Raw genomic sequence first — 27,932 nt, 5'->3', positions numbered from 1 at the left:
AGATCCCTTGAAAAATTATATAAATGAAACTTGTATGTTTTGGATACTTACTAAAACAATATATGAAAGTAATGAGAAAATGGCCACTTTCATGAGTAAATCATATAAGTTTTTACTATTTCTTTTCCATATGGGAAGTGGTTTGTGTGCCTCTAAAATGGTTTTAAATTAAATTTAAATTTTTGTTTGTTTGTTTTGATTGGTTAACAATAAGTGTAAACCAAACAAAATGGTTTGATTGGTGTTTGTCAGCCATTGGGTAAGAGGTGCAGTACACACCTGGACAGAGCGCCAGTCTATTGTAGGGGTTATGACCTGAACAGTGATGAATAAAAGGCACAATACAGATTCAGAAGATAAGTTCAGTTATTACTAAAACAATGAAAAGCTAACATTTAAGTTTGAAAAAGCTTACAGTGCTGTCCAGAAGTCTTGAGATACACCTCAATTTACTTATTTAGTTCTCCAGACTTTCTGAAGGTCTTTCAAAGTTTTTCTTTGGACATTGGCTGTTTTTTCACTCCAGTCGTAGTACCTGACATTTTCAGAGAAACATCCATCACATTTTTATCCACTATGCCAGCGGTCCCCAACGCCAGGGCCACAGACCAGAGTCGTTTGGTACCGGGCTGCAAGAGTTGAGGCTTGGGTGTGAAATTCATGATTTTCAGGGTTTTTATTGGGTTTTAGCGTTATTTTTTTATCGATTTTATCGTTAACTTGGTTTCCCTGGGTCTTTTCCCGTGTGTTATGAATAAATCTTACTTTTTTTGGTACCGGTATTGGTTTTATTTGTTGTATTTATCTTACCTTAAAGGCCAGTCCATGAAAATATTGTCAGACATAAATCGGTCCGTGGTGCAAAAAAGGTTGGGGACCGCTGCACTATGCAATAGAAAAACACACAGTGGAACACTATCAGTCATGGCTCGGACTCCCCAGAGCCCGGACCTCAACATTATTGAAGCAGTGTGGGATCATCAACAGAGAACAGAATGAAAAGCAGCCAACATCTAAAGAGCTTTGAATGTCCTTCAAGAGGCCTGGAGAACTATTCCTGAAGACTACTTTAAGAAATGACAAGAAAGCTTTCCTTTGTCATACGAAATATTGACTTTACACCTCACTAGAATTATGCAAACTCAGTATTTAATTATATATTGTACGTCCACATATACTTGGACATGTTTAAAAATAAATAATGTTTCCGATTTGTCTCGCAAAATACAAAGAAATATTGGTTGGCTCAAGACTTTTGCACATTACTGTATATACTCCAAAAAAACAAGCTTGTATCACAGTCATCAGTGAATACAGTTTGAATAGAAATATCCTTTTCCCCGACGGCCTCTTTTTTCTTTGGTCTGCAAAAAACATAAAGAGAGAGAGTGAGAAAAAAGAAACCGAGCAATGAAAACAGTGCATCCTTTCCCACAGTCACGTGTTCTGCAATCACCTGCTTTTCCCCACTTGTAACTTCTGCTTTGGCCAAGTTTATGTGGCCTTTGACATGACCTTTGATCCCTATGGAGAACCATCTGTTTGAGGGAAAGGATGACTGACATAATGCTAACTCTACATCTATTGCTGTGTTTTATGGTTAACCATGAAGTGTTTAAACAGAAACAAACCAAGTCCTGGAGGTACAAGTGACAACAGCACTGCAGGGCTCATCTTTAGAGTTTTTACAAATATTTGTCCAAACAATGAGATGACTTTTAATTTCTATAAAAGGTTTTTTTTAGAATCTTTACTTGAATACACCCGTTTTCAATAGGTGTTAAAGAAAACTATGTACTGAAGCTTCAAAAGAACAATAAAAAAGTTTGGTTTCAAACAGGAACCGTGACTACTCGAACAAAACAAATTTAGATACATCAGCTTTACTTTTCTCTTCTGATAATGACCATCCATTCAAAATCCCATTTGTATAATTGCTGCTCATTGACTCTCCAGGATACAGGATACCTCACACACACAATTAACAGCTAAAAAGGTTACACTCTGTGTCATGACCTTAAGTTGTGTGTTTTTTGTGAAGTCTTTATTAGGGCTACTGACTTATACAAACTTGCACAAAAATACCTGGATGATAAAAATGCTTCAGACCTGACAGATTGATTAGTCTAAGGTTAACTTTCCTGAACCAAGAGAAACGGTGCTCACAGAAGAACATGATGGCGATTTATAGTTTAGCTGTAAATAATCACAACATCACCTCATATAATGACAAATAATATTACAATCTGTAGCTTCGAGGTTCATAATCACAGAGATCTACAAAATAACCTAATTAAGAAATGTGAATATATATATAATGTATGGTTTGGGTGGGCACACTTACACCATGCTTTCATAAAAATAGCCTCAGACAAAGTTTCAGTTCACATCTTGCAGACTAACTGCAGCACCTCCTGTTAGTCTTTTGTGTAATCTGTGGCTTTTATAACACACTGTTACTTTTAATGCAGTGCCTCCACCCAAACAACATAATCAGCGAGTCATTGTAATAGTCATAGTAATCCTAATATCTTTACTTATCAAAGAATACACACACATTCAATCACTACAGCACAAGAATATGATGTGGTAAGATAAGAAACACTAATTATCCCATATGGTAAAACTATTGCAGTTGGTGAGCTGCTGCCATAGGGTAGCTTTAAACAACAGAAATGTTTAGTAATGTAGATTTTTAGCATCTACGCAACTATTTAAATGTATGCTTATAAAAGACAGACATCAAACATGGTTTGTGAATCAATGGTTTGAAGCCTCCAGTTTGGAATTTATGGCAGATATGATCATGTTTTGGATGAAAGAGTAGAGCTGGACAGTTTGCTGAGTGGCTAGCAGTTTTAGCTAATTTGATTAGCAAGGTGCAGCTGTAATTCAGTGATATTTGATGGGGTGCTAGCGCAAAACATGCTTAAAACATGCAGAAAAACAAGCAAGTGCAACCTTAATGACAGTCAACCTTAACCTTTAAGGCTTCCTGTGACCTAAACCAAACTTAAACTTGACCTAACTTCAGCTATAAAAACAGTAGTTGTAAATTAGTCAAAGATACCATTTTTATTTATTTACCAGACTGCAAGCATGTTCATTTTTGAGTTTCAAGTTGTCATTTAAGGATCTATGCGACTGCATTTGCTTTGTTTTTTAAGCTCTAGAAGTTAATGTTTTGCTATTTTTGGTGCCGTGGTACCAACAGTTTTACTTAGATTAGCTTAATGATTTTTTTTCCTCTTAAACACGTCTTTAGTGAATTAAAGAACACCGGGGGACACAAGGAGCTGCTGCTGACTAGTGCTATAAAGGCGCGGTGTTTCTGGCTGGCTAGCATATTTGCCAGTTGCTCAATAATTAGCGCTGCTAGTAGTCGCTACACATCAAGTTTGTGGTGTGCATCCATTATAGTCATATAATGGTTCAGTGGTAGTTGAGTGTTGGCAGTCTGTTGACAGAAAGTATCTGTCTTAGATGGGGCAAGTGTCAGAAGTCTGTACTATAGCCGGTCTCTTCTCTTGCTTGTGGCCTGCCATGAAGAAGATTGAATTATAACATACTTTTCATGCTGTATTTTTTATTTCTTTTTTATCTGTGTTGGAGTTTTTTTTTTTTCTTTTCAGCTTTGCTTCCTTTTCTGTTCTGGCCCACTCAAAATATCAGCATCTGACAGATGCACAAGCAACATGCAGTAAGTTTTTTTATAGACTGAGCATGTTTGTGGCAGTTGAAAGCCCCTTTTTTAGGCTCTCTGTAGGGAAATACCTCCACAAATGCGCACAACCACAACAACATAAATTAAACATTAGTGTCTGTCAATGTAATATGCAGATTATAGTCTGCAGGTCTGCATAGATTTTAAAAGAGTCTAGTTTTTCCATTTGAATGCTTCGATATAGAATATAACTAAAAGCTTGACTCACTTTACAACATAAAAGGAAAACAAAGTTTTGACTTTTTAGGATCTGTCATGTGACCCAAGTTCACTTTAAACCGTGTGTTACTGATGAAAAAACAGAGATGTAATAAAGTCACAGTGTGTTTCTGACAGTTTGACACTGCCTGAGGAATGTGAAGCTGATGCCGGAGGCGATACCAGCAGGTGGATGAATGTCCATCTGTCAGCAGGCCCTACTGATCACAGCAGCCCTGCCAACTGCTCTAAGCCCGAAGAGGAATGTTTAAAAACCAGCCTGGAGAGGACAAGCAGAGAGGAAGCATTATGTTGTAGGTTTTCTGGGGGAATCGTAGGTCAGCCACATTAGCTTTGGACATGAAAACGGTCTCATCTCTTGCCTTCATTGTTTTAGAGTAAATTTTTGTTGGTCCACAGATCAGCAGATATCAGCTTTGATCCAGATAACACTCTATTTTTCCTCCATTCAGTAAGACAGGCTGACAGTGTTGGTTTCTACTTCTACTTCTTTGCACCTGTAGAAATTTAATGCAGGGTTGGAATCCCTGAAAATCCAGCTAGTCTAAATTAGCCATAATAACTTTGATGTTTAACATTTGTAGAACGCTTTAGTTTGTAAATGCCAGGAAAACTTAATACATGCCCTCAGCTTTGTTTTCTGCATCAGTTAGTAAATGTTACCATGGCAACAAGCTAAACTAAGATAATGAATATCGCAAACGTGACCTTTGGAGCATCGGTATGTCAACATCGGCACTGTGAACATGCTAACACTCACCATATAGGCCTAAGCCTAATTATAGCCTTAGGTCAAGGCTAGCATGGCCACTTCAAGCACTTTCAGATTAGGAATTTGAACTGTATCGTGTCTGAGTGTGACTGCCACCGCCTCCCAGTGGTTACTCTATTGATTGTGTCTAAAGATGCTTACATCATACAAGATTCATGGCGGCTATGCTTGAAGAAGTGACTGCTGAGCTATGTGACATCATATCCTCATCATTCCTTTATATTGAAAAAGACATGGATGGGCAGGGATGGTCATACCACACCAGGGGACTAGTATACAGGGTTTATCTATGCAGATTGGGCTCTAATGTACAGTAGCTGAATACAGCACAAAAAGAAGTGTGAAATGAATCAAAGCTCTTTAGTATATATCCAAGCTAACGATCTCATATGTTTTACATAATATACAAAATCTCACATGGACAAGTCTGTGTATCAATAATCATGCCAAGTTCATGAACTACGTTCAGCTGCCATTGATCAAATTGCTAAACAAATAGTAACCAGGCAGAGTAAAGGCAATACAGATACAGACTGCAAAAAACTGACCCACTGTGACACCGCATTTAGTGACGGGCTAGTACTCTGATGAATGTTTTGGAGGCAGCTCAGGGTTCAGCATCTTGCCCAAGGATACTTTGATTCACGGTAGTTCCGAGCTATTGTTTCTGCTTTCTCCACAAAGTGTTTTCACTGTGTTTTCCCCACTGTCCTGTCCTTTGAGTGAAATGCAGCATGGTGTAAGGAGATGAAGCATACATAAACTCCTAAATTAGTTCCTTTAAATGTTTTGTGGTTCCACTTTCAAAGCACAAAAGAAGAATCTAGAAAATGTGACACTGTGTAAAATGCTTCAAGAGTAAATAGTGAAGGTCAAGGTCAGGCATTCTTTGACAACTCTTAAAATAAAAAGATTGAGGTCGGGGCCAAAGGTAAAGTACAAATGAGACGTTTCCTTGGGTCAGTGCGATGTTAATATCATCAAAGGACGAATGCAAGGCTCTGTATTGGCGTCTGGGTGACTGTTTGTCTGTGGACTGCACTCCCACCAGCTATGCATGGCTCCTCCAAGGAAAAGTATAACAGGAGCAGCTACTTGGCTGTAGTGTCTGCAGCTGTCCTGACCTTAACAGAGCACTCACTCTCATCTTTGCCTTTGTATTTTCTGCAGCAGGATAGAAATCATCTTGGATTCCAGTTTAATACCATTTAGCAAAAATTAGGTGTATGATGGAGAAATACAGCTCCACTTAGAGTAGAGTGACTAGACGAATTGTCGAAATGTATCCGTGTTGGACGACTCATCGCAACGGTTGCTGCGAACACAGTTCTGCAGAGACTTGCTCAGTGACAGGCAAAGAATGTGAGCCAGTTCATTCTGACACTGAGGCCACATTATCCTTCTGCAGTCACTGTGTACCCTGTAATAAGGACTATGTGACCTATGACCTTTGTGAAAGATTTAAACCCAGAACCTCTAAAGTCAAGGAGCCAAAGCAGGAAGAGGGTAAACTCTGCGGTTTCGTTAAAGATCGATGATGAAGTAAATTTAGAAAGTTCTACATATAAAAACACAGCACATGGTGTTAATCTGCTGTAAGTGTTGCAAAGTCATGCTTTAAAGTTTTGCTCTTATTTCAGGTTAAAAAAGCCTGGATGACCTCGTCTGTGAGTGTTTGAGCCTTCTTACCAAATCAAATTATGACTCACTCAAAACAAGCACACTAAAAAACAACCATGTGCCATCACTCTGTTTTGTTTAGTGCACATTTTTCTAAGAGATTTGAAAGGTGTTACAGGAAATGTCATCTCCAAAGGTCAAAGGCCAAACACTACTGACAGATTTATCCTCCTTACATTTCATCAGGAAGAGTCAGTCACTTGTATGCCTGGAATGGTTAGTCAATGATTTGTTGACCTTGACCTCCGCCACAGGTCAGTTCCTTCCAAGCATTTTAAAGAATTCAACTAAAGTACAGTCTCTTTTCCTTTAACGTCCCTAAAAACACGAGTTCAATTCCTGACTTTAGAAGCACATTCTACAGATTGTTTCTAAATTGGATGCACTAACTTGCAAACTATCATTTTTTGAAGATGATCTGAAAATAAAACTGTGAGTTGGTGACCATTGTTTTGAAGTTTGATTAAATTTTGAGCAATACTCGGAGAAATGGCGATTCTTGTAAATCATGGACCAAAACGAACAAACAAAAAAATCCAGCAAAGACCTGACACAGGACCTGAGAGACACAGCTGTCATTCAGTTGATCCATTAACTGTTAGTTAAAGCCTCATCACAAATAGTCCCAGTAGATGGGCAGCTGTCAAGAAGCCAAAAAACCTCCCCACAAGACTGAATCGGTGGCAACTGATCTGACGGAGTGATGAATCCAAATTTGAAGTTTTTGGTTCAGTAAGTAAGGATGAGCTCAGGAGAGAGGTACAACAGTGAGTATCTACAGTCATCTGTAAAACACGGTGCTGGCTCTGTCATTGTTTGGGGATTTATTTGAACCAGTGGTGTTGGGGATCTTGTCAAAATTTATCGAAATATGAACAAACAAATGTGCCATCAGATTTTGATCCACCATGTAATACCATGTTGAAAGCATCTGACTGGCAGTGGCTTCATTTTTCAGCAAGACAATGATCCCAAACACTGCCAATGCAGTAAAAGCATACCTGGATGGAAAACACACACTCAAAAAAGTGAAATTGGGTGGTTGTTACATGCACAAGATCCAAACTTGTAATATGAACTAAATAATTCCATGTTTCTATGGTGAATGTAATTGAATCATGTAGCATCTACATGAAATTCAGCAACGTAATTTGTTCTCGTTGAGATGACATCATACAATCTAGTAAGAGTGGTTAGTTGCCTGGATCCAGCCACTCTTACTAGATTGTATGATGTCATCTCAACGAGAACAAATTACGTTGCTGAATTTCATGTAGATGCTACATGATTCAATTACATTCACCATAGAAACATGGAATTATTTAGTTCATATTACAAGTTTGGATCTTGTGCATGTAACAACCACCCAATTTCACTTTTTTGAGTCAGCTCACGAAATCCACAAGATCACATTAGATGTCAAACCACAGGAAAATCAGTGGGGTTACAAGAGGCAGACAACCACACCACGTGTATGCTGTTACTATTTCGTATGGTTTAACTTGTCAAGGACAACAACATAAAGCATCATCAAGCATAGCTTTCCTACTTTTGTTAAGTCTGTATTGACAGATTAATGCCATGATGGTTCGTGCTGTTGCCTCAGAGCAAGAAGATCCTGGGTTCGAATCCACAATGAGGCGAAGTTTGTAGTGGGTTCTCTCTGCGTACTCTGGTTTCCTCCACAGTTAAAAGTCATGCAGTTGTAAGGGTAGCTGGATATTCTAAATTACCCAAAGGTGTTGAAGTGCAAATGGTTGTTTGTCTCTGTATGATAGCGACCTGTCCAGTCTGTACCTTGCCCCTGTTACCCTATCACTTCTGCAGCCCAGATAAAGATAAGAAGATGGGTGGATTGGAAGTTGCTGTAAATCCGTTGAACATTATGTAATATGAATACAACATGTACTACAGACATAAGTTACATTTCATCCATTCAACAAGATTATCATTGGTGTAACAAACAAATATTTTACTAGTTCATGTAACAAGACTGACTTTTGATGTGCCAAAGTGTTTAAACAATATAAGATGAATTTAAATAAATCTAATTAGACTAACGTGGTACAATCATGTTGGTTGAACAAAAGTCAAATTAATTGAATGTTACTGTTAATATTATGTTAAACCTACACACATATATCGTGTTGACACAACACAACCAAGATGGATTAATATAACATGATTTGTTTAGATGGAATATAAGTGGCAAGATAAAATTACGTTCATCCAATGACTTATTTTTTTGAGTGCACAATGGAACATTTATCAGTCATGGATTGGCCTCCACAGACCCGGCACCTCAACATTATTGAAGCAGTGTGGGATCATCTTGACAGAGAACAGAACAAAAATCTGCTAACATACAAAGAAGAGCTTTGAATGTCCTTCAAGAAGCCTGGAGAACTATTCCTGAAGACTACTTTAAGAAATTAGAAGATCACCTGAGAGAGTTCAGGCTGTGCTGAAGAATAAAAATTGCTACAATTGCACAAACTCTGGTTTTGCCTTAAAATACGGTATTTCCATCAATTTTTGCATATGTTCCAATATCTCACTGCGACTATTTACCATTTTCCGAGCAAAATATAAAAAAATGAGGGGTGATTCAAGACTTTTGCACAGTGATGTAAATCTGATATAGTAATTAATTTAAGAATATTTTGGCGATAGTGAGAGACTTTGATATAGATGACCATTTACTTATGATTTCGCAAGACTATAATTAAACAAAAAGAAAACCCCCTCCTCTGTGATCAATCCATCCACTCACTAATGCTGAGTGCCACCATTTACTGCTATTTTAATCCATTATGTTATGCAGATACGATCAACCCTTACAGACATTTGGACGATGAATGTATTTTACCACAAGATACTTTAAACATGTCTTCTTTAATCACATGAACTCAATGCTCCTGAAACTTCTTTCATCTCATAATAAATCATGCAGTAAAACCGCTCACTCCACCATTCTCTCAAAGCTGCATGCACAGGATCATTCTGCAAACGCAGTGCAAATAACACAGGTGTAATTGCTGTCTTGTGACTCTGCAGTTGAAAAGTTTTAGCAAAACCTTGGTGCTTAGCAGCACAACGTGTGGGGAAAAAGGCTGATCCAGCCTCCGCCAGCTGTTTCTTCTCGCAGCGTGAAGGGTGTGCCGGTATTTTCCAGCAGTCCCTCCCTTCTGCAAAGCTTCCCAGGTGTAATGGTCGACCTGCCAGATTGAACCACATCAAACCTCACGAGCAGGAAGCTTTCCTTCACTGTTATTACTGAGATAAAGACCCTGTGTTCAGCACTGCACTATTGTCATCTAGCCCAACACAAATGTATGTTTATATGCCTCCCAAGAAAATTGTAAAAAAATAGAGACAGCTTCTAAAAAAAAAAATGGTTGTATTAATATTTTATTTTCTTCTGTAATGTTTGTGTTATTTTGTGTTCCAGACACAAAGGCTCAGGAAAGGCAAACCACCATCTTCAGCCACAGATCTTCATCTCTCTTCATCTCTTATGACCTGCTTCTAAACCACCACCTTTCCAGTAAGTGCCTCTGCTGCTTCCTGCTAACTACTAGCTTTGCTTGTCTCAAAGAGTAAAACCTGAGTCTATCCTTCTTTCACTTCTGCCTCTTCCTCACCGTGAAATATTCTTCCCAGGCGGTACCGGCAGTTTCCACCAACATTAACCATCAGACATGAAAGCTTTGGTCTGACTGGAAAATAACACAGTAAAGTCTCAGGTCTAATTATGCTGGTTTAGTTTATGACCTGCCAGCTCATGTCCATTATCTTCTCCTCCAGCCTTTAAACTTCACCTTCCTCATCACTTCCCAAACCAGGTGGGGATCAGTGCAGTCTTCACTTTTCTTTTTTCTGATGGTTTTCCAGACTGCCTGTTCTCACTCCCAGGCAGCTAAGAGATTCACACAGGGTGTCTTTTGGCATCTGAGGCATCATGTCTCACTCTCAACTTGTTCCATATAAAAATGTAGTTGCTTTCTTAGAAGCCCTTCATCTCTCTTCAGATATACCTTTAAAACATGCTGAGTTACAGCTGAGTATTTTTTGGATTTATGAAAAAATAAAATAAAACAGAGCATTCTGGATGAGAAACTTTTGATTTCTGTCCCTGCCACCTTTGTGCCTAACTATATAGACCGCCAGTAATACTAAAAACAAAACAAGTGATATTATTTGGCAGATAACTGCATAAAAATGCTCCAAATGGCACAACTTAGAGAATCAAAGATGAAGCCTCGCAGGCAGCTGGCAACATCAACCTGTCACTTGTACTGTACAGGTGGGTATTTTAGCATTTTGGTATTTTGGTCTAAGACTGACCATTCAATGAGCTGCAGTCTTTGGCACCTCTGCACAAACACATGTACATGTGATTTAGTTAGCTGTTTGATCTATGCCATCCAATTTGGACCCTGAATTAAAAAAAAAAAAATTTCACGAAATGACTAAGAGAACAATGTTTATATGTTGTATGTCACGCTTATTGTAAATGAATCATTTCAGGGTAACTTATAAAAGCAAACTCTGTCTATGAAACTCAGCTATTGTCCAATTTACAGCTTCTTGATTATTTATGTAGTCACATGACAGTGATCGAATGATTTTTTTTTAACATTAGTCTAGATCATCTATTCCTATAGTCATATTTGGCTTTCCTGTTATGCTGAATTTACATATTTCTAGAGACAGTTACATTTTTCCACTGCACTTTAAATAAAGTAAGGCACACGCTGAAGTGGTTCTGTGAGTTTTAGACTCCGTAAGCACTTTAGTAAGTGCTTTGTTAAACATGCTCATTACTCACTCTGAGGCTTAAAATAATGCTGAACACTAGAACAGATCCAGCTAAGCTTCTCAGACTAATGAATACACACAGCATCAAACTGATTGCATTTATATGCTTGCTGTATTATGCAGAGTTAGAGAGCTTGCATGTAAATTTTCACACATACGAAACTGGGACTGTTGTGGAGGGCCGCACTGCTAAACTGAAATCAGTATTGAACTGAATTAAGTATTAGTATGTGTCTAGTTATATGCTTTATATTCTTTTTCTATTAATATTGTTATTGACATTATTATTGTTATTACGCAGCTTTCCACAACAGTCCCAGTTTCTCATGTGACTCCTTAGGAAAAATAATTGCCCACTCCTGCCTTCGGCAATATAATTAGAGCTGCATTTCATTGGTCCAAAATAGCCAGGCATATAAAAAATGAACTTCAGTTACAGGAAAAGAAAAACTAATTGCCACCACAGAGTCTAAATCCACAAACAAAGCTGCCTGCCAACTACTGAAGAAAAGATTTGTCACAGAATGTACTTTGACGTGACACTGTAGAAAAATCACAGCTGCTGGTAGCAAAATGAAAGCAGTCTCAGTCCCATTCGTCACTGATAATGGGAAAACCTGCACTTTTCCTATGGAGAGCAAAATAAGCACGTTTTGAAACAGAGGTTTGGATGCCGATGATCAAAGAGTTAACTGTAATATTGTGTAAATGCATAGCTGATTTCACAGTCATGCTGATTGCCTTCATTTTTCTTATCTTAAAGACCCACTAAACATGTGAACAAGTATCAGAGACAGAACTAAAAGCGATTGCCTTTGCAGAAATGGACATTCCCGGCATTTCTGAAGCTGCTGTTTCTGTGAGAGCGGAAATGATCCGTGACTGAAAACGCCAAGCTCCCGAGCGGTTAGCCTCTCAGATGTGAGCTTATCATCAGCTGTTAAGAGCAGTGTGAATTCCTCAGGCCTCGGGCTGCAGCCCGGAGCGTTTTTGAGCTGATAGGAAGAGAGGGTGGACTGCAGGTGCAGATGTGGGCCTTATATCCAAAGCACATGATGATTAGACTGAGAGGACCCGTGTTACTACTCATGTGAGAGAAGGATCTCATCCATCAGCGAAAGACAGAGCGGGAGACGTCAGATGAATAAAGGAGTGATGTCAAGCATGACTCAAAGTTTGCAGAAACACATTTTGATAGAAAAGAAGAAGTGTTTGGCTTGGGTGTGTCTCTCTGTTATTGCCTAATTGTGCAATTTTGGTCTCAAAAATGATGGAGATCCAGTCAGCAGCTTGCAAAATTGACTTTAATTCAACAATTAACTAACTCGTGTATGTAACACTACTTCATGCTTGGTTTTGGTTGCAGTTTTCCATCATGAGTATTTATAAGCCGCTGGATGTCAGGCTGTCAAGATGATTTACAATTTCAGGATTTGGACATTAGACAAATTTAGATTTTATGGTTATGGTATTTCTATTTTTAATAAGTTACTTCAGGACAGGAAGCTGTAACACTGCACGCCCTCTGGTCGTATGTGGTTGACTTTCAGCTGGTGGCGGGAGTTGTCCTTTTATTAACACCTAAGCTGGCTGAGCGGTGGAGCAGCTGCAGCACAGCATTTGTCTTGTAGTGTTATGCAGTCTTACCAAGTTTCTGAGGAACGGCACGGTTACCAGGCGGCCACAATATCTCACACCGGACAGTCGAGAGGAACTTCCCAGAAGATCAAATCTATTCAAAAGACAAACAGAAAAAGGGTGTAGGTGTGGGTGCGTTGTGGATGCACAAACTTTCCTTTTTGCTAAAGCATATAGTTAGGGCTGGACCAGGTGACCCTGAATCCTCCCTTAGTTGTGCTGCAATAGACGTAGGCTGCCGGGGATTCCCATGATACATTGAGTTTTTCCTTTCCAGTCACCTTTCTCACTCACTATGTGTTAATAGACCTCTCTGCATCGAATCATATCTGTTATTAATCTCTGTCTCTCTTCCACAGCATGTCTTTATCCTGTTTTCCTTCTCTCACCCCAACCGGTCGCAGCAGATGGCCCCGCCCCTCCCTGAGCCTGGTTCTGCTGGAGGTTTCTTCCTGTTAAAAGGGAGTTTTTCCTTCCCACTGTCGCCAAAGTGCTTGCTCATAGGGGGTCATATGATTGTTGGGTTTTTCTCTGTATGTATTATTGTGCGATCTACTGTACAATATGAAGCGCCTTGAGGCGACTTCTGTTGTGATTTGGCGCTATATAAATAAAATTGAATTGAATTGAATTGAATTATCATGTCAAAAAACACTTGCTTGACGGTCAAAACTAGAGGAGAAGTCAAATCAAGGATAAAACAAGAAGCGCACACCTCTACAGAGGCAACTCACACTCTGGGGAGCATTTACTTTTAAGGAAATAATGCTGTATTTAGTACATATTCATTTTGTTTCGCCTTTCTGTTTAAACGTGCGTTAAGAAGTTTGCAGATAAGAGCGACGTAACAGATGTTTACTTTGATTACACAAACATTACGTAGAAGAGGAGTAGATATTGATTTAGTAAATAAGTGGACATGAATAACTTGAGCTTAATATGTAACATTATAATACGGTATATGTCTGACTGGCTGGCAACACTCTCTTTGAAGGTGTAACAAATTTGGGGATCAGCTTAAAATTAAAGCAGATGTGAAATGTAAAAGTGAGGTCAAATGTGATATTTATTATTCCCATGTTCTCGTAAGACCCCGCTATTAATTTTTGTCCTCTGTCGGGGGATATGAGTCTGAGACCGCTACACCAAGCACCTTTTATGCAACCTATATGACATCCTGGGCTTCCATATGTTATGGCCACAAGCAAGGTTAAGTGATACTTCCATTGCTTAGACTCAAATTTCTTCAATTTGAGGGTCATAACTTTAGTAAGAATTCAGAAATGCACAGTAGTTTTACCCCATCCAAAGTAAAACTTGTATTCAGTGTCCTTTGTAGTGGATAGCAGGACTTACTAGCTAACATTTTTAACCATGAGGAAGCAGAGGGCAGGATGAGGCAGAAAGGATTTTACTCACAACTGTGGACGGGGAGTCAGTCTGTCAGAGAAGAAGGTGGAGGAGGGCCAGACGTCAGAGCAGGAAGGTGAGGGCTCAGTCGACATATTAGCTTTTGAGGAGTCTAAGCTGGCACCTACTGTCTGTAATAACAGGAACTGTTTAATGTAGGGCTCTGAAGTTTTTTGGGGAAATACACACCAGCTAAAAGTTTGATTTCACCTTTTATCCTGTGGATTTATGAATTTATTAATAGCTATGCTAAAAGTGCATGAAACTGTAGGTCTCCTGTCTTTATCAGTTCAATTTCAATCATACTGAAATTGGGTTGCAAATATTTTGAAAACAGGACATGACTACCCACAACCGCCACAAAGGACGTCCTCTCATTACATCAAACAGAAAATAGGCAACCAGGTTTTAGAAAAAATAAAGTCAGGGCTCACAAACAAGGAAGTGGTGCTCATCACTGAAGTGAAAGTAGCATTAATACCATACTGAGTAGATTTTTCTTTTAAATGAAACATGTAAACAGGACAATGCTGCAGTATTTAAAGTGAAAACACTCTTCAGCAGATCTGTGATGATCTAGGATCCGAATTCACCGGTTCCTAGTTATAGCCAATTTAATCAGTTGATGCAGATTCTTCAAAATTAGGCAGTCAAAATAACAAGTGGTCTTCATGCCTCTGATGAGGGGGAAAAGAATAAAGTCCTGTGGAAAGTGAGCACTCTCTCAAACAGGATGAAACAAGGCTGCTATGGAAAGATGATTCCCTTCTCAGGCCGGTGTCCTGTGAGGCATTTAGACACCAGATCCCACAAGTTCAGAGCCATAGCTTATACAATATTTCTATTTTCTACAAAATGGACTTTGATTGTCGTCATTTTTGCCTTGTCTCAGGCTCCTTAAAAGGTGGTATATCCTCTATACGAGCTTTTATCTTCTGGCTTTAATGTCTGGCCCTCCTCCAACCCATCACCTGAGAGCTTTAAGTTTGAGTCCACTTCCACGGTCATGTGCAAAATATTTCTCTGCCCCACTCAGCCATTCTGTGATCAAACAAGACCTGATGTCCATGTCGAGGGACAGAAGATATAAAAGAAATAACTGCAACATGTCACTTTAAAACACAAATTTAGAGACATTAGCTAAAAAAAAATCTAAACATTTTTCTTCTGGGTATGCCAGCGTCATTTCTTAAATGTTTAAAGACATTTTATGAAAGTTTGACTTTATTTGACCCTGAAGAAGAGGTCAGAGGTCCAAAGTAACGTGATATTAAAAATCCACATATCCATATCATTGCCTGTATGCCCATATGGTGCCAATAGAAAGAATAGCAGTAAAAACATATAGCATTATTATCTCTTTACCGATCAATCATTCTTCATATTTTTAATTTTTTCCCAGTAATTTAAGTTGACTATGCACACGACTTTTTGTCATTTTTCAACCAATAAATTAATAATTAAGTTGACCTTGAAGCCATTGATGGATTTAAGCCAAATTTGAATGGTGTCATGGTCGTTGACAGAGTGTTTTGTGTTATTTATAGTCACTGATTTCATTATTTATGATTTCTAGCCTCTTGGTTTCTGCTTCTGTGCGCCTCCTATGCTCCATGTCTCACGTCCCCTGTCTCCTCAGTCAGTGTCATGTCTGTGTCTTTGGGATTCCTGGTTCTTAGGTTTTGTCCCTTTGCCTTCCATGTTTAGTGTGTCGCATCTCTAGTGTAGGGTTTGCTCTGTCTATGTTTAGTCATCTGTCTTCCCTGTCAGCCGTGTCTCCTGGTTAGGTCTGCGTCGCCGTGCTTGTCCTTTGTTTCCTGTTTTACTTTCACAGTGGGGGAGCCTATCCCAGATGCCACAGAGCAAGAAGCGGGGTACACCCTGGACACACCTCTAGTCTGTCACAGGACTCTTTAAGTGATTTTGCTTAAATAAATTTATCACAAAAAGACAATTTTTAGAAGATCAGCTTGATTTGAGTTCAGCTGATCGCAAAGATCACACCTACACATGCTGTTATTCCCTACTTACACTATCCAACCACTAGAAGGGGCATTCTTTCACACTCATTTTAGAGAAGATCCTTTACACAATCCCACTGACTAAGAACTGTGTACATATGTCAGGCTGAAAGTCTTAATCTACCTTCCAGTGTTGCACAGTAATCTAGATTTTCAGGGTAAATAGAGGAAGGAATTCACATTATGCACGAAAGTTCTGCTTTTGTTGTTGCTCAGTTCGATGGCAGTGTGTTGAAATGTTGCATTTTGTTGTAACTTGGATATGAACGCAGAAGAGCCGAACGTTTACCCCATATAGCAGAACAGTGAGTTCGCGTGCGAGTTTGGGATTTGTTAAGACAAACCCATGAGTCCTGAGTGTTTGAAGGCCTGCATTATACTCAGTGTACTATACGGGCGTTTCTGTAAACTGTATTCTAGGATTTCCAAAGGTGAAGGAATGTTTAGAGGGAACAAATGATCTAAATACCAACTTCTCGTCTGAATGAAGCCAGCGTTGTTGCTGTTGTTCTCATTTGTCTCCTTCAGGGACTCCACTGAAGTCTTGTTGGAGACAGTGGCCTCGTCATCAGTTTTGACTTCCACAGTGGACTCCACAGGTGCAGGAGGGCCAGCAACATCCGCTTTGGGCTTGTCCTCAGAGCTGTCTGGAGCTGGAGCAGGAGCTGGAGTTGCAGATGCAGTGCTGGGATCAGCAACAGATTTATCAGTCTCAGCTGTAAAGGACAATAAAAGCAGAAAGCACAGCTGTTTTTTTGTGGTTCTCAAGATAAGAAAAAAAAAACAGTGGTTAAAATAAATGGAAATTGAAACAATGTGGATAAGCAGAAACACACACACGGACTGAGTTTGAAAATACTGGAATGCCCCAGTATTTGTGTCATACCTTTTCGACAGTATGTTAAACTTTTGCAATAAGTTAATTGTGTGAAATTCTTGAAACATTTCTTCATTTTTTTCCTTTAAAGCTAGATGACGTTGCAGAACTGCTGTTTGAATTATTTAGGTGCCCCATAATCACAGCATTTCCACTTATACAGCCTGAAGTAGTTTGTCCTCGGGCAGGATATTTCTTGGGCAAAAGCATTCGAGGGGGCCACCATGTTGGTAATGAGGCGGCTGATTAGTGACCATTTCCTAATGAGCCACAGCCATGCAGCTGTTGGAGGCTGTGGGAAAGTAGGGCGGCCCCATTATTATCTGACCCAGTCTTAGGGAGAGGGAAAGGAGAGATTAAGGAAAGAGGAAGATGGCTGTTCTTCAAGACGTAATTGTGGAATGACTAAGCTGGCTGGTCAGTCATTGTTCGAGCCTAAACTATTCTTCACAGGTGGATTCCTGGCATGAATCAGCCTCTAACTACTATTTCGTTTGGGTTTTAAACATGAAGGCAATGAGCAACTCTTTGCTTTTTTTCAATTGCCACCAGGGGGCAACACATCTATTTGCAAACAATAGGTCTAACTTTCTCAGTACTTCTTCATCACCACTGTCAAAGCAAACATCACATCTGTAGTGCTCGTTCTTGACATGAACCATACTGCTGCTCGCTGATCATTACCTCTCTTCTTAACCCTAGCTTCAACAACTAGTTTCATGGTATGATTCTTCAGTTTTATCTTCTGTAGTGACGCAGCTCTGCACATCCATTCTCCATTCCTCAGGCATGCTCTCACCCTCCAGAACTGTGTTAAATGTCCTGGTTGAAAATTTCACTTCCCTCCTCCTATCTTCATACCCTCCATCTGGACCAGTTGCCTTTTCCAATCCTCTGCACTTCCTGAGTCACTTTCCTCCATCCTTCGTCCTTTTTCTCTCATTTTCTTTAATTAGCAGCTCCTCAAAGTACTCTTTCTCAACATACTGTCTTCACTTTTTATAAGAGTTTAATCTCTATCCCTAACCATCGTATTCTGCTGCACATCCTTTTCAGTTTGAGCTCTGCCTAGCCGATCTTTTCAAGCCTTTTTCGCATTTCTGTTCAGCCCCACATACAGCTCCACAAACAGCTCACGCCTTAAGAGTAAAATAAAGTATAAAGTGAGGGGTACCTTGTAATTGAAAAAGCTGTACATGTACAGTATCCTGTTTCTTAATCAGATCCACTCATTACTAGAGTTGTCTGATAAAAAAACAATTTAAATCTCATAGTTTTTTCGTATTTGTGGAAAGCTGTCAGTCTACTGTTTACCTCAGTTGCCAACGTTGGGTGAGAAACTTTATTCACTCTGGAAAAGGACTTTAAAACTATGTGAAAGGAGTGCAATGTGAATCAGAGAAGCTCACATTTGACCATGACAGCCATACTGAGTTGAGTTGTTGCTGGGGATATTCTGAGCTGTTGGTAAGTGCTACCACTTTAGCTACTATTAGCCTCTGTTAGCTGTTGTTAGCTTATGTTAGCTGCTGTTTGCCAGCATTAGTGAAACCTTCTTTGAAGTGGATCTAAAATTGCTGGACTCCACCACTAATTAAATAAACTTTCATACAACGTGAGTATGTAATCAAACTGTTTATCAGAGGAAAGGTGAGATTTTTAGGACACTCAAGCCTAATATTAACTGACATAATGTTAGCCTATAGCCAGCTGGTGTTTTTGTATAGCCAACTTGTCAGCTGTCTGGAGACAGCAGGATTACATGTCTAATCTACTGAGAATAAGTAGTTGCAATAATATCAGTAATTAATTAGCATTTGTGTTAGAGCCCTGACTTCAGTTCAGTAGATGAGATTTTAGGTGAGGAGGAAAAGGATCAAAAGACCCCGTCTTTAATGATAAACCATAGTTATCATGCTTAATATCTTGCGTTTAAAGTTGGAGGCACAAATTACTACATATGTGGCTGGTTTTTAGCCACAAATGTAAAACGCCATTAGTCAGAAGCGAGGAGTCATTCCTGGCCACTGAATTCAAATATGGTGGGGCAGCTTCCACAAACCACAAACCCACTGCTATGTATTTTTAATAGATTTATTATAAGTTTATGAGAATGCATCTGTTTGTTGGAAGATGTAATAACACAGTGAAGTGTGAAATGTGAAATTTGACCAGATTCCATTTGGTATTGTAGTTATGTAACAAAGTTACACCGGACATTTACGTAGGATTTTGGGCATAAATATTTCTTTGAGTGCAGCAAAAGCAGCAGGTTGTGTTTCCATTCAAGCACAGTATTGACTTAGTCACAGTACAGTACAGTCACTACTTATATATTTACATAAAAAAAGGAAAAAAATGTGCTTCTCAAGTTAACACATATAGTCTGATCCTAAATGCTAAAAAATAGAAGCGCATGTATTCAATTTTTTAGTGGGATGGCTGAAAAAAGCACCTCAAACACTTCCTGTAGATATACCAAACTATTATACCCACATTTGAGCAAATTATTGTGCATTTCTAGACTGATGGCAGTTTTTTTGCATGCTGCCTTTTAGGGCTGTGCAGAGTAACTTGCCATCAAACTGACCTTTGATTGGTTCATTGGCCAGGACAGCTGCTTTCCTTGCTTTTGCTGTCAATTGTGAGTAAATCCTGCCTGCTTTGATTCCATGCTTAAAAACACCAACAACACATTAGTAACTATTGCTTATTTCTGGCTTTCTGTGTGAGCGTTTTTTGATCTGTATATTTGAGATGTATCCACGGTTAAAACACAGTTTTCTGTTTAAAAACTTCCCGCTGTACAGAGAAAAAAGGGAAGTATTGACAGATAATGCTGCCAACTCACAGGCCAGAGGAGTACTCGGTCCTGATCAAAGATCATAATGGGTGATAACAGTCAGCTTTTGTGTCAGTAGTTAAATCTTTCTATATAAAATAGCTGTCCAGCAATTTTGATCCTGAAGAAAAATATTAAACCCAACCAAAATAAACTGTAACAAATGCACCGTTTGAATCAGTATGTAATGCTGCTGGGAGTGCAAAGCTGTCTCAGTGGTCAGCAAGACAAGACAAGTGAAAAGTCTCTAAAAAACGTCAGCCCATACTGCTTTTGCACGACACACAGTTTGCAAAAGTCACAACAATGTGCTTATCTCAATGTGTGGCTTTAAGATGCCTGTCATTGTGAGGCATAGTCATCATTTTCTGCTACTCAGGGTCTGTGCTAGGTCTGTGTCTGTGCACCGCTCTGCACAAGATTATACACTGCTCTATCTGACATGCAAGAAAATAGGCTGTTCTTGAGCTACACCTCATTTGTTTAAATTTTGCTTTTAAGAGGTCTTTTTTTGCTATATTTCCATTTATGATTGTGGATTTTTCATTAATGCTGCACCTTTTTCCAGTAAAATACAAAAGAAGCAACGACGGGCACAAGAGTTTTTACACAGTACTGTGTTGTAAACTACCTATATGGAAATGACATGTGGTTAGCGGGCTTCAATTTCCAAACCCTGAAAAGGACATATATGCTTGTTTCCTCTCACACCGAATTCAACTATTGCCCCCCCAACTTTTCCTTCTTCAATTTTAAAATGATTTTTTCAAGCCCTAAAACAGTAGATATAAAAAAAAGTAAACAAACAATGAAACTAACTTGATGCCTCTTTTGCCCTCAAAACCAACAATATGAGTTCCCCAAATGTCTGCAAGTGAATGTACATTTCTAGTAGGTGCTACAGATTCTTGTCACTGAGATCCGACAACATTAGTGTCAAACGCAGCTGCGAAAATTTCATTTTTACTGTCACACAAGAGGGGGAAACAAATGAAAAGCAGACACTTTTCACAGCAACTGGGAGCTTCGTCAATCACAAGACATTGTTGGTGAAGGCAGAGAGACACGCCACAATGTCACACAAGGAGAATACTAGAATCGGACAATCTTTATTCATTTACAAGGAAATAAAATATTAAAGCGACAACATGTTAATGAGCAAGTGCATGACAAAAAGGGAACAATGTTGTAAATAAAAGTCACAGAAGAGCAAAAGCTTATCTCCATGATTCGCTGCACAAAGGCTTAGGAATACAGCTTTCCACAACCTCAGGATTTATTTATTAGCTCTTGCATCCGCTTGGGTATCAGCTGCTGTAATGGGAAACTAACCATACTCCTTGTTTCTTAACTTAGCTCCCATTTCCATCAAGTGGTGGGCTAAAGTACTGCAGGGCATCTGTTGTGGGAGTTTTTGTTTTAAACTAGAAAAGTTTGTTAGAAGTGCACACACACATTTCAAAATACTGGAGAACTGTATGAGTCAGACTGATGTGTATTGCATCAGATTTTCCTTCTAAACAAACTGACTTCATTTCATGTTTTAAGTTTCATGTTAACCGTTAAGTCAACGTCTGAGTCATGTACACATAAAGATTTCACTATTTCAATATTTACAGCATCGATGGGTGTTGCTACGGTAACGCGTGAGGAACGGTGTCACGAACAGGACTTCCTTTTTGTTCTCTTAACACATCATAAGAAAGAGGAAGTGGCAAACAAATATCCTTCACCGTTAGTCACTCACACCATTTTTAATCCACCTAACACATGCTGTTTATCTGAGTTTCACACACGCGGAAAGCAAAAAGGGTTCTTTTTTTTTTCACAGCATTTTTTTTTTTTTAACACGCCATAGCAGGAAAGGCGCTGGTGTGAAAAATCCAAAGTGAATTATTGGTACAATATCAGAAAACCGTTGTTGAAGTTATTAGTAAAATCTGGGTTTCCTATTGTGACAAATCAAATATTGTGAAAAAGATTCATACAGGTTTGTTCTTACCTTTCTGCTCCTCCTGTGCTTCGGGTTTAGCTTCATCTGAGGCTTCTGGCTTTGCGTCCGGTTCTTCTGGCTCTTTCGCAGTAGTTTCTGTACTTTCAAAGGTTTTCAGACCTGAAAAATATTCAGACAGGAAACATATTTAATTATTCAGACGGAGGAACCTGGTTCAAAAAACAGAACAATTTTATATTTAAGGCGATACACTGTCTCCAGCCAATAACTGACCATTTTGAGGTGCGGTATCAACAGGCTCCACGGTGCTGAGAGGGATGTTGACTTCATCTTGTCTGGAGGAAAAATCGACCGAGTAGCGCTGAGGAGATCCAGAACACAGGGGGACGCATTAGTGCCTTTATTTAAATCTTTTTCTTTACATGCAACACAGATCCCTGGCTTAAACTGAGCAACAAAAGCTGCAGTTATATGACCATGATACCACACATTTTGAAAAAATCTTTGGACCAAACAAGGATATCAGTTCCCCGCACACTCCCAGTCTTTATGAATAAATCGCTGTCTGTAGCTACATGTTTGTCAAAGCATTCTTTGTTGGGTATCGAATGTAGAGCTTCTTTACTTACTCTTCTTCTTTTCTGCGTCACGTAACAGGCAATTAAAAATACCACAACCACGAGGATGAGAATGATTAGAATGATGATACCTGAAGGAGGAAATATAATTCATGTTTAGAATGAAGCACATCTGCCAACACTGTGACTATGCAGTGTGACCCACAGACCTCCAAGTAAAGACCTACACTCGCAGGCCACTTCATTAGTTACACTATGCAATCAGTGATGCCTTAATTCTCTGAGGCGTAGATTCAACAAGGTGCTGAGAATATTCCTCAGAAGTTTCTGGTCCATTCTGACATTCATACAAAGCAGGATGGATCCATGATTTCACAGCATATTACTGACCATACCATCAGAACGCCACAGATCAGGTAGCATTTTTCAAATTCAGTTTTCCAGTTTTGTTGAGTTGTGCAAACTCTAACTTCACTTTCCTGTTCTTACACAACAGGAGTGGCACCTGATGGGGCCTCCTGCTGCCGTTGCCCCTCTGCTTCAAGGTTTAATGTGTTGTGCATTCAGAGACGCTCTTCTGCACACCTTGTATCGAGTACAAACTGATAATTTGAGTTGCTTTTCCCTGCAGTCTATCTATTGTCCTCTAACGTCTGGCATCAACAAGACATTTCTCCCAGAGAACTGCCACTCACTAGATATTTTCTGTTTTTCAGATCGTTCTGTGTAAACCCTAGAGATGGTCGTGTGGGGAAAATCCCACCAGATCAGCAGTTGTCCCACATACTCAGTCCTGCCCCAACAATCACGTGACATTTAAAGTCACTTAAATAAACCTTTCTTTCCCATTCTGACGCTCTCTTGTTCATGTGCACATGCCTAAATGCATTGAGTTGCTGTCATGTGATTGGCTGAGCAGATATTTGCATCGATGAGCAGAAGAACAGGTGGACTTAATGAAGTGGCATGTGACTGGAGATTTACACACTAGAATTGACAGAAAAGTTCTAGCCTCTGTGATGCACAGACATGCTGACATACGTTTAACTCACCAGTTTTGTCAGTGCTGGCTGTCTTTGTACTGGACGTGGGACCTGTGAGATATACAAGACGCTTGTATGAAATAAAAAACCTGCCAGTGAGTTGACAATAAATGTTAGCCTATCCATAATACAATTGAAAAACACCCACAGCTGACATTAAGGATATTCATATTCATTTTCACTTGTGTTTCAAGCATTTTCAAGCAACTCTTTCCTCTAGCTCAGGGAAACTCATTTAAGATCAAAGGCCACAAAGATGTCCAGTGGACCAAATTCGAGTCTTTGCTAGACCAGTTCTGGCCCCTGGACCTTATGTTTGCCTCCCTCACTCTTGTTTTATTCCTGCAGAAAATATCTGGATGTTTAGCTGCAAAACGTGCCTCTATGCAAGCGCGCCAGGGTTTATCTGAGGTTTTCCACTAAAAACGGTTGCATGACGAGGCTGTGAGCTAATCCTGTCGAAATGAGGAGAACTGCAAAATCGTGCGATCCTTTTCAATTGGATTGTTGCAACAACTGTTTCATCTGTTTGATCTGCAGATGAAGGCTTTATTACAATCAACACAGTTATTGGCGTGCAGAGAGCTATGAATAATCATGCTGATTTTGGTAATGTAAGAAATCAGTCCCAGCTTACTCTTCGGGGATGTGCCTTTTGTGGTTGGAGATGTCTCAGAACCACCCGGTGCAGGTGTGGTTGGAGGCTTTGTGGTTTCAGTGACAGTCTGACTGTTGGGCTTTGCTGTACTTGTAGTAGTGACACTTATTGGGCTGTTTCCTACAACAAAACAAACAAAACATTTTTTTTATGTTAAGAAAAAGAAGAAACTGTGAAGTTTGGACTATTTACAAGGGTTAAAATCTCTGACAGAACTGCTTTACAGTATAGGCTTTACTGTAAAAGGAGTTCAGATAATAGCTCTCACCAGAAGGCTCACCTGTTGGAGATTCAGTGCTGACGTTCATTTCGGTATTTGAGTCACTTGTATTGATGGTAGTTGTGACACTGATGGTCGTGCTCATTGTGCTGCTGTTGGTGATGAAGGTAGTACGATTTGACTTGCTCTCAGGTGTTTGGGTACGATTTGACTCGCTCTCAGGTGTTGTTTGGGTATGATTTGACTTGCTCTCAGGTGTTGTTTGGACTGCTATGATGGTCCCCACAACCAAACCTGCACAAAAAAATAAATATAATGTTCTAATAGGTCAAAACTATATATCAAACTTGATCACCTTATCATTAAATTCAGTTTCAGCATACCTTTCTATGCATTTCCTTTTCTCTTTCTCTAGCTCCTTTTACCCAACAAGCATTAGACCCATTGTTTCAGAGTGCCTTATCATTTAACACAGTATGAAACTCACAGGTAGTACAATACACACCTATAAAACGTCCACTTTCAGCTCATAATCTTTAAAAAGTACAACATATATATATATATATAGTATATAGCAAGAAAAATAACTTTAATACAATGCATTAACAACTCGGGAAATTTTTCCCCAGATATTACAAAAACTTTCATTTCTACACATTTCTACAGCCATATGTGAAATCGTGCACAAAAGCACTACAGCAGGATATAAGACATAGTTCCCATTATATAAAACACGCGCAGCCTCATTGACCTGTATCTTCCTGTGTGTTAAGGCAGCATGCCTGTGGACGTTTTTGTGCACACAGTGGTTTAATTGCAACGTACAACACTCTCACATTTATGCAAAAACAATGTTCTGTCAGATTATGTGATTATATTAAATTCACATTGTAAAAATTACGATCTGAACCCAGATGGAAGAATTTCTATTGAGGGACACACCCTTCTCATCCACTCACACACACAAATATACATATATATATAATATAAACAGTCTCACCCAGCATAAAGAAGAAACTTGATGGCATTGTAAGTTTGTTGGATGGCAGCAGCAGCTGGAAAAGCCAAACAGAGATAAATATAAAATATCCGTATTTATATGCCTCCTGTCTAAAGGTGGTGCTTTCATGTGCAGCCGTTCTTCCTTAATGCTTCAGAGCATTGCATGTCTGTACAGAAAAAAGAGGATCAACCACAACTCTGACCACATTACTTGAGATAGCGGTGTTGCTCAAACGCAGTAAACGAGAAGGAACATTGTTGCTCTGTTGCTTCAGAGGCGACTCTCTTTGCAGACCTGCTGCGACAAAACTCTGTTCCCCATATATCTAAAGCTGTGAACAACACAGCAGAGTGACACCTGTTGCCGACTGTAAGCGAATATCTCACTTCAGATTCACCACCTGTGAACTTTTGTTTCGGTGTATTTTCTCCAAGCAGTTAACACCTGTATGTGTTATTCTGGGGAAACTGTGTGTTTCTAAATATAATCCTTTGCACCATTTGTCCATTATTGTCACTTCTGGCTTATGCTCACTAGATGTCACTGTGACTAAGGGGATAATGCAGGAAAAAGGTGCATCTTTTCTTGCTGATGGAAGCTTAATGATGTAGTAAAAGAGAAATATGAAACAAAAAAGGCCATACAAGATGCATGAATCAAAAAAAAAAAGTTAGGTTGTTCCTGCAGTTTGTCAAGGGGGTAAAGGCATGTTTGTGGTAATAGGAGAGTCCAGTGGTGTGGTCTGACAGTGATGTTTTTGATGATAGTGAGAGTGGAAGATTGGGTTATTTGCTCATTAAGAAAGATGAAAGATTGATTTTGCACTTTAACATTGTCTTATATTAATGTGTTCGAGGTTTTCTGCTGGTGACTTAAAACTTAACGTTTGAATCTTCTCGAGCCTCGATCTCCACGAGCTCCAGGAAGCTCGTGACTGTATTTGTTGCCATTCGTCAAACAACCAGATGACAACCCATACCATCACTGAAAGCAATCTTTTCTTTCTGTAATGCCGCCATGTTTTTGGTTGCTTCTGAATGTGTGCGCCATTGTGCAAGCGCGTGAGCCTGACTTGCCTTGTGTTGCGAAGGCGTATGTGTGCTCAGCCTTGTGGGTTCATTTATTACTGTTTATTTCCCCCCATGCCAGCGGTAATCAGCAGCAGGATTAGCGTTAACTGCCACCCAGTCACTGGCAGGCTCCACGTGGGCCGCTGCGCCCCCCTCCCCCTCCCGTCGACCAGGTCTCTTCTGGACCCACTAATCCTGCAGAAAAACCCATGTCTGGCTTCCTCTCTGGGCCACCTATCGCCACATCACAGAGCCCAGGCAACAGCATCAGGCCCGGCCTAGTGGATGAGCTAATCGCAGAGAGGAGAGGAGGAGAGGAGAGGGTGTGTTTCTGTGCATGTGTGTGCGAGAGACACGGAGAGGGGAGAGAGCTGGACCACCCACCCAGAGGATTCAGAGGCACAGGATTCACAGCCCATTCTGTTGACCTGCCACACCGCCCCAGCTCTGGGCAAGGCCCTCCCCAATTGTTCCGCCTGCTAACATGAGGACGGGGGTTAGAGGAGGGGGGGCGGTGGATGAGCAGTAAACAGTGGGCTGAGCTTCTCTCCTTCAGCGCACAAAGGGGCTGAATTGTGTCGGACTGGAGCACTTTTTAGAGTGGCCCTGCCATGGGGCCTGAATGAAACATCTGTGGAGGCTGAGCCCGAGGGAGAAAATGCTATTTTGCTGTTCAACCACACTGACAACCTGTTTTCTCTTTCTTGCCCCCCCTCCCTCCAACACACACACACACACACATGCACACACCACCACCACCTCCCCTCACTGTTATTTCTCCCTTGGCCTTGTAAAACTATTCATACTGTATACTCGCATTTGCCAAGCAAGTAACAGAGAAGTAACAGTACACGAGAGAGAGAGCGTGAGCGGTGGCCCGAAGGTTTGGTTGGACATGAAGTCAGTTCGGGCAAAGAAGAGTTTTCTTTTTTTTTTTTCCTGCAGTTTTCTTATATGTTTTTGAAGCAGCACGTGATGTCTTTATTTTACTTAAAAAAACCCAACAACATAAAAAAACATGACAGTAGCTTCTGTCTGCGTGGCCAAGTGTATGAATGGAGGTTCTCGATCTAATATTACACTGTCTTTACCTTGTAATACACTTGAGGTGACTGTTGTTGTACAATATAGATATTAAAAAAGGCAACTTAAAGAATTTCCTCTCATAAATATGGTGACTACAGTAACGCATGGAGGATATTTGCTCTCCTCAGAGAATGCTGCAAGTACATCCATCCATCACCATCACCTCTGCAAGCCCTCCTCCCCTGAGAGGGACCCCTCCACCCCCCACCCGCCTCCCCTGACACACACACTCTCTGCTTGGGTTCCCCACAGTCCAGCTCCACCATGTGAAGCTCAAAGAGAGAGACCACTGAGACATTTCAGTTTAATTGAAGGG

The 27,932-nt window shown here is 39.9% G+C and overlaps 1 protein-coding gene across 2 annotated transcripts; it reads right to left on the bottom strand.

Annotated features, from left to right (window-relative positions):
• Positions 1 to 1,129: 1,129 nt before the first annotated feature.
• Positions 1,130 to 25,633, bottom strand: si:dkey-27h10.2 (mucin-5AC). Of its 2 annotated transcripts, none has more exons than XR_003220339.1 (10): positions 25,458 to 25,633; positions 24,518 to 24,751; positions 24,217 to 24,357; positions 23,589 to 23,630; positions 22,588 to 22,667; positions 22,232 to 22,319; positions 22,007 to 22,117; positions 16,755 to 17,001; positions 12,864 to 12,948; positions 1,130 to 1,364 (listed from the first exon to the last, which is right to left on the bottom strand). XR_003220339.1 is itself a non-coding variant. In XM_005469874.4 (10 exons), exons 1-9 carry the CDS (start codon positions 25,483 to 25,485, stop codon positions 12,908 to 12,910), a joined length of 1,008 nt encoding a protein of 335 aa, XP_005469931.1. In that variant the 5' UTR covers positions 25,486 to 25,632; the 3' UTR covers positions 1,130 to 1,364; positions 12,864 to 12,907. The 2 variants fall into 2 exon arrangements, 1 of the variants encoding a protein (XP_005469931.1); XM_005469874.4 differs by having other exon boundaries at positions 16,759 to 17,001; positions 25,458 to 25,632.
• Positions 25,634 to 27,932: the final 2,299 nt, after the last annotated feature.

Source organism: Oreochromis niloticus, linkage group LG6 (genome assembly GCF_001858045.2).
Source record: "Oreochromis niloticus isolate F11D_XX linkage group LG6, O_niloticus_UMD_NMBU, whole genome shotgun sequence".
Classification (NCBI taxonomy): Eukaryota; Metazoa; Chordata; class Actinopteri; order Cichliformes; family Cichlidae; genus Oreochromis; species Oreochromis niloticus.
The sequence above is the reverse complement of the archived record's forward strand: the minus strand, read 5'-3'. Positions and strand labels throughout refer to the sequence as shown.

What these genes read in the sequence shown, in the direction of transcription:
- si:dkey-27h10.2 (XM_005469874.4), bottom strand. Translation starts at nt 25,485, where the DNA reads ATGCCATCAAGTTTCTTCTTTATGCTGG. An exon ending in AAGTTTCTTCTTTATGCTGG is followed by an intron (nt 24,752 to 25,457) that starts GTGAGACTGTTT and finishes TTTTTTGTGCAG; the next exon opens with GTTTGGTTGTGGGGACCATC. An exon ending in AGCACAGGAGGAGCAGAAAG is followed by an intron (nt 17,002 to 22,006) that starts GTAAGAACAAAC and finishes TGTCCTTTACAG; the next exon opens with CTGAGACTGATAAATCTGTT.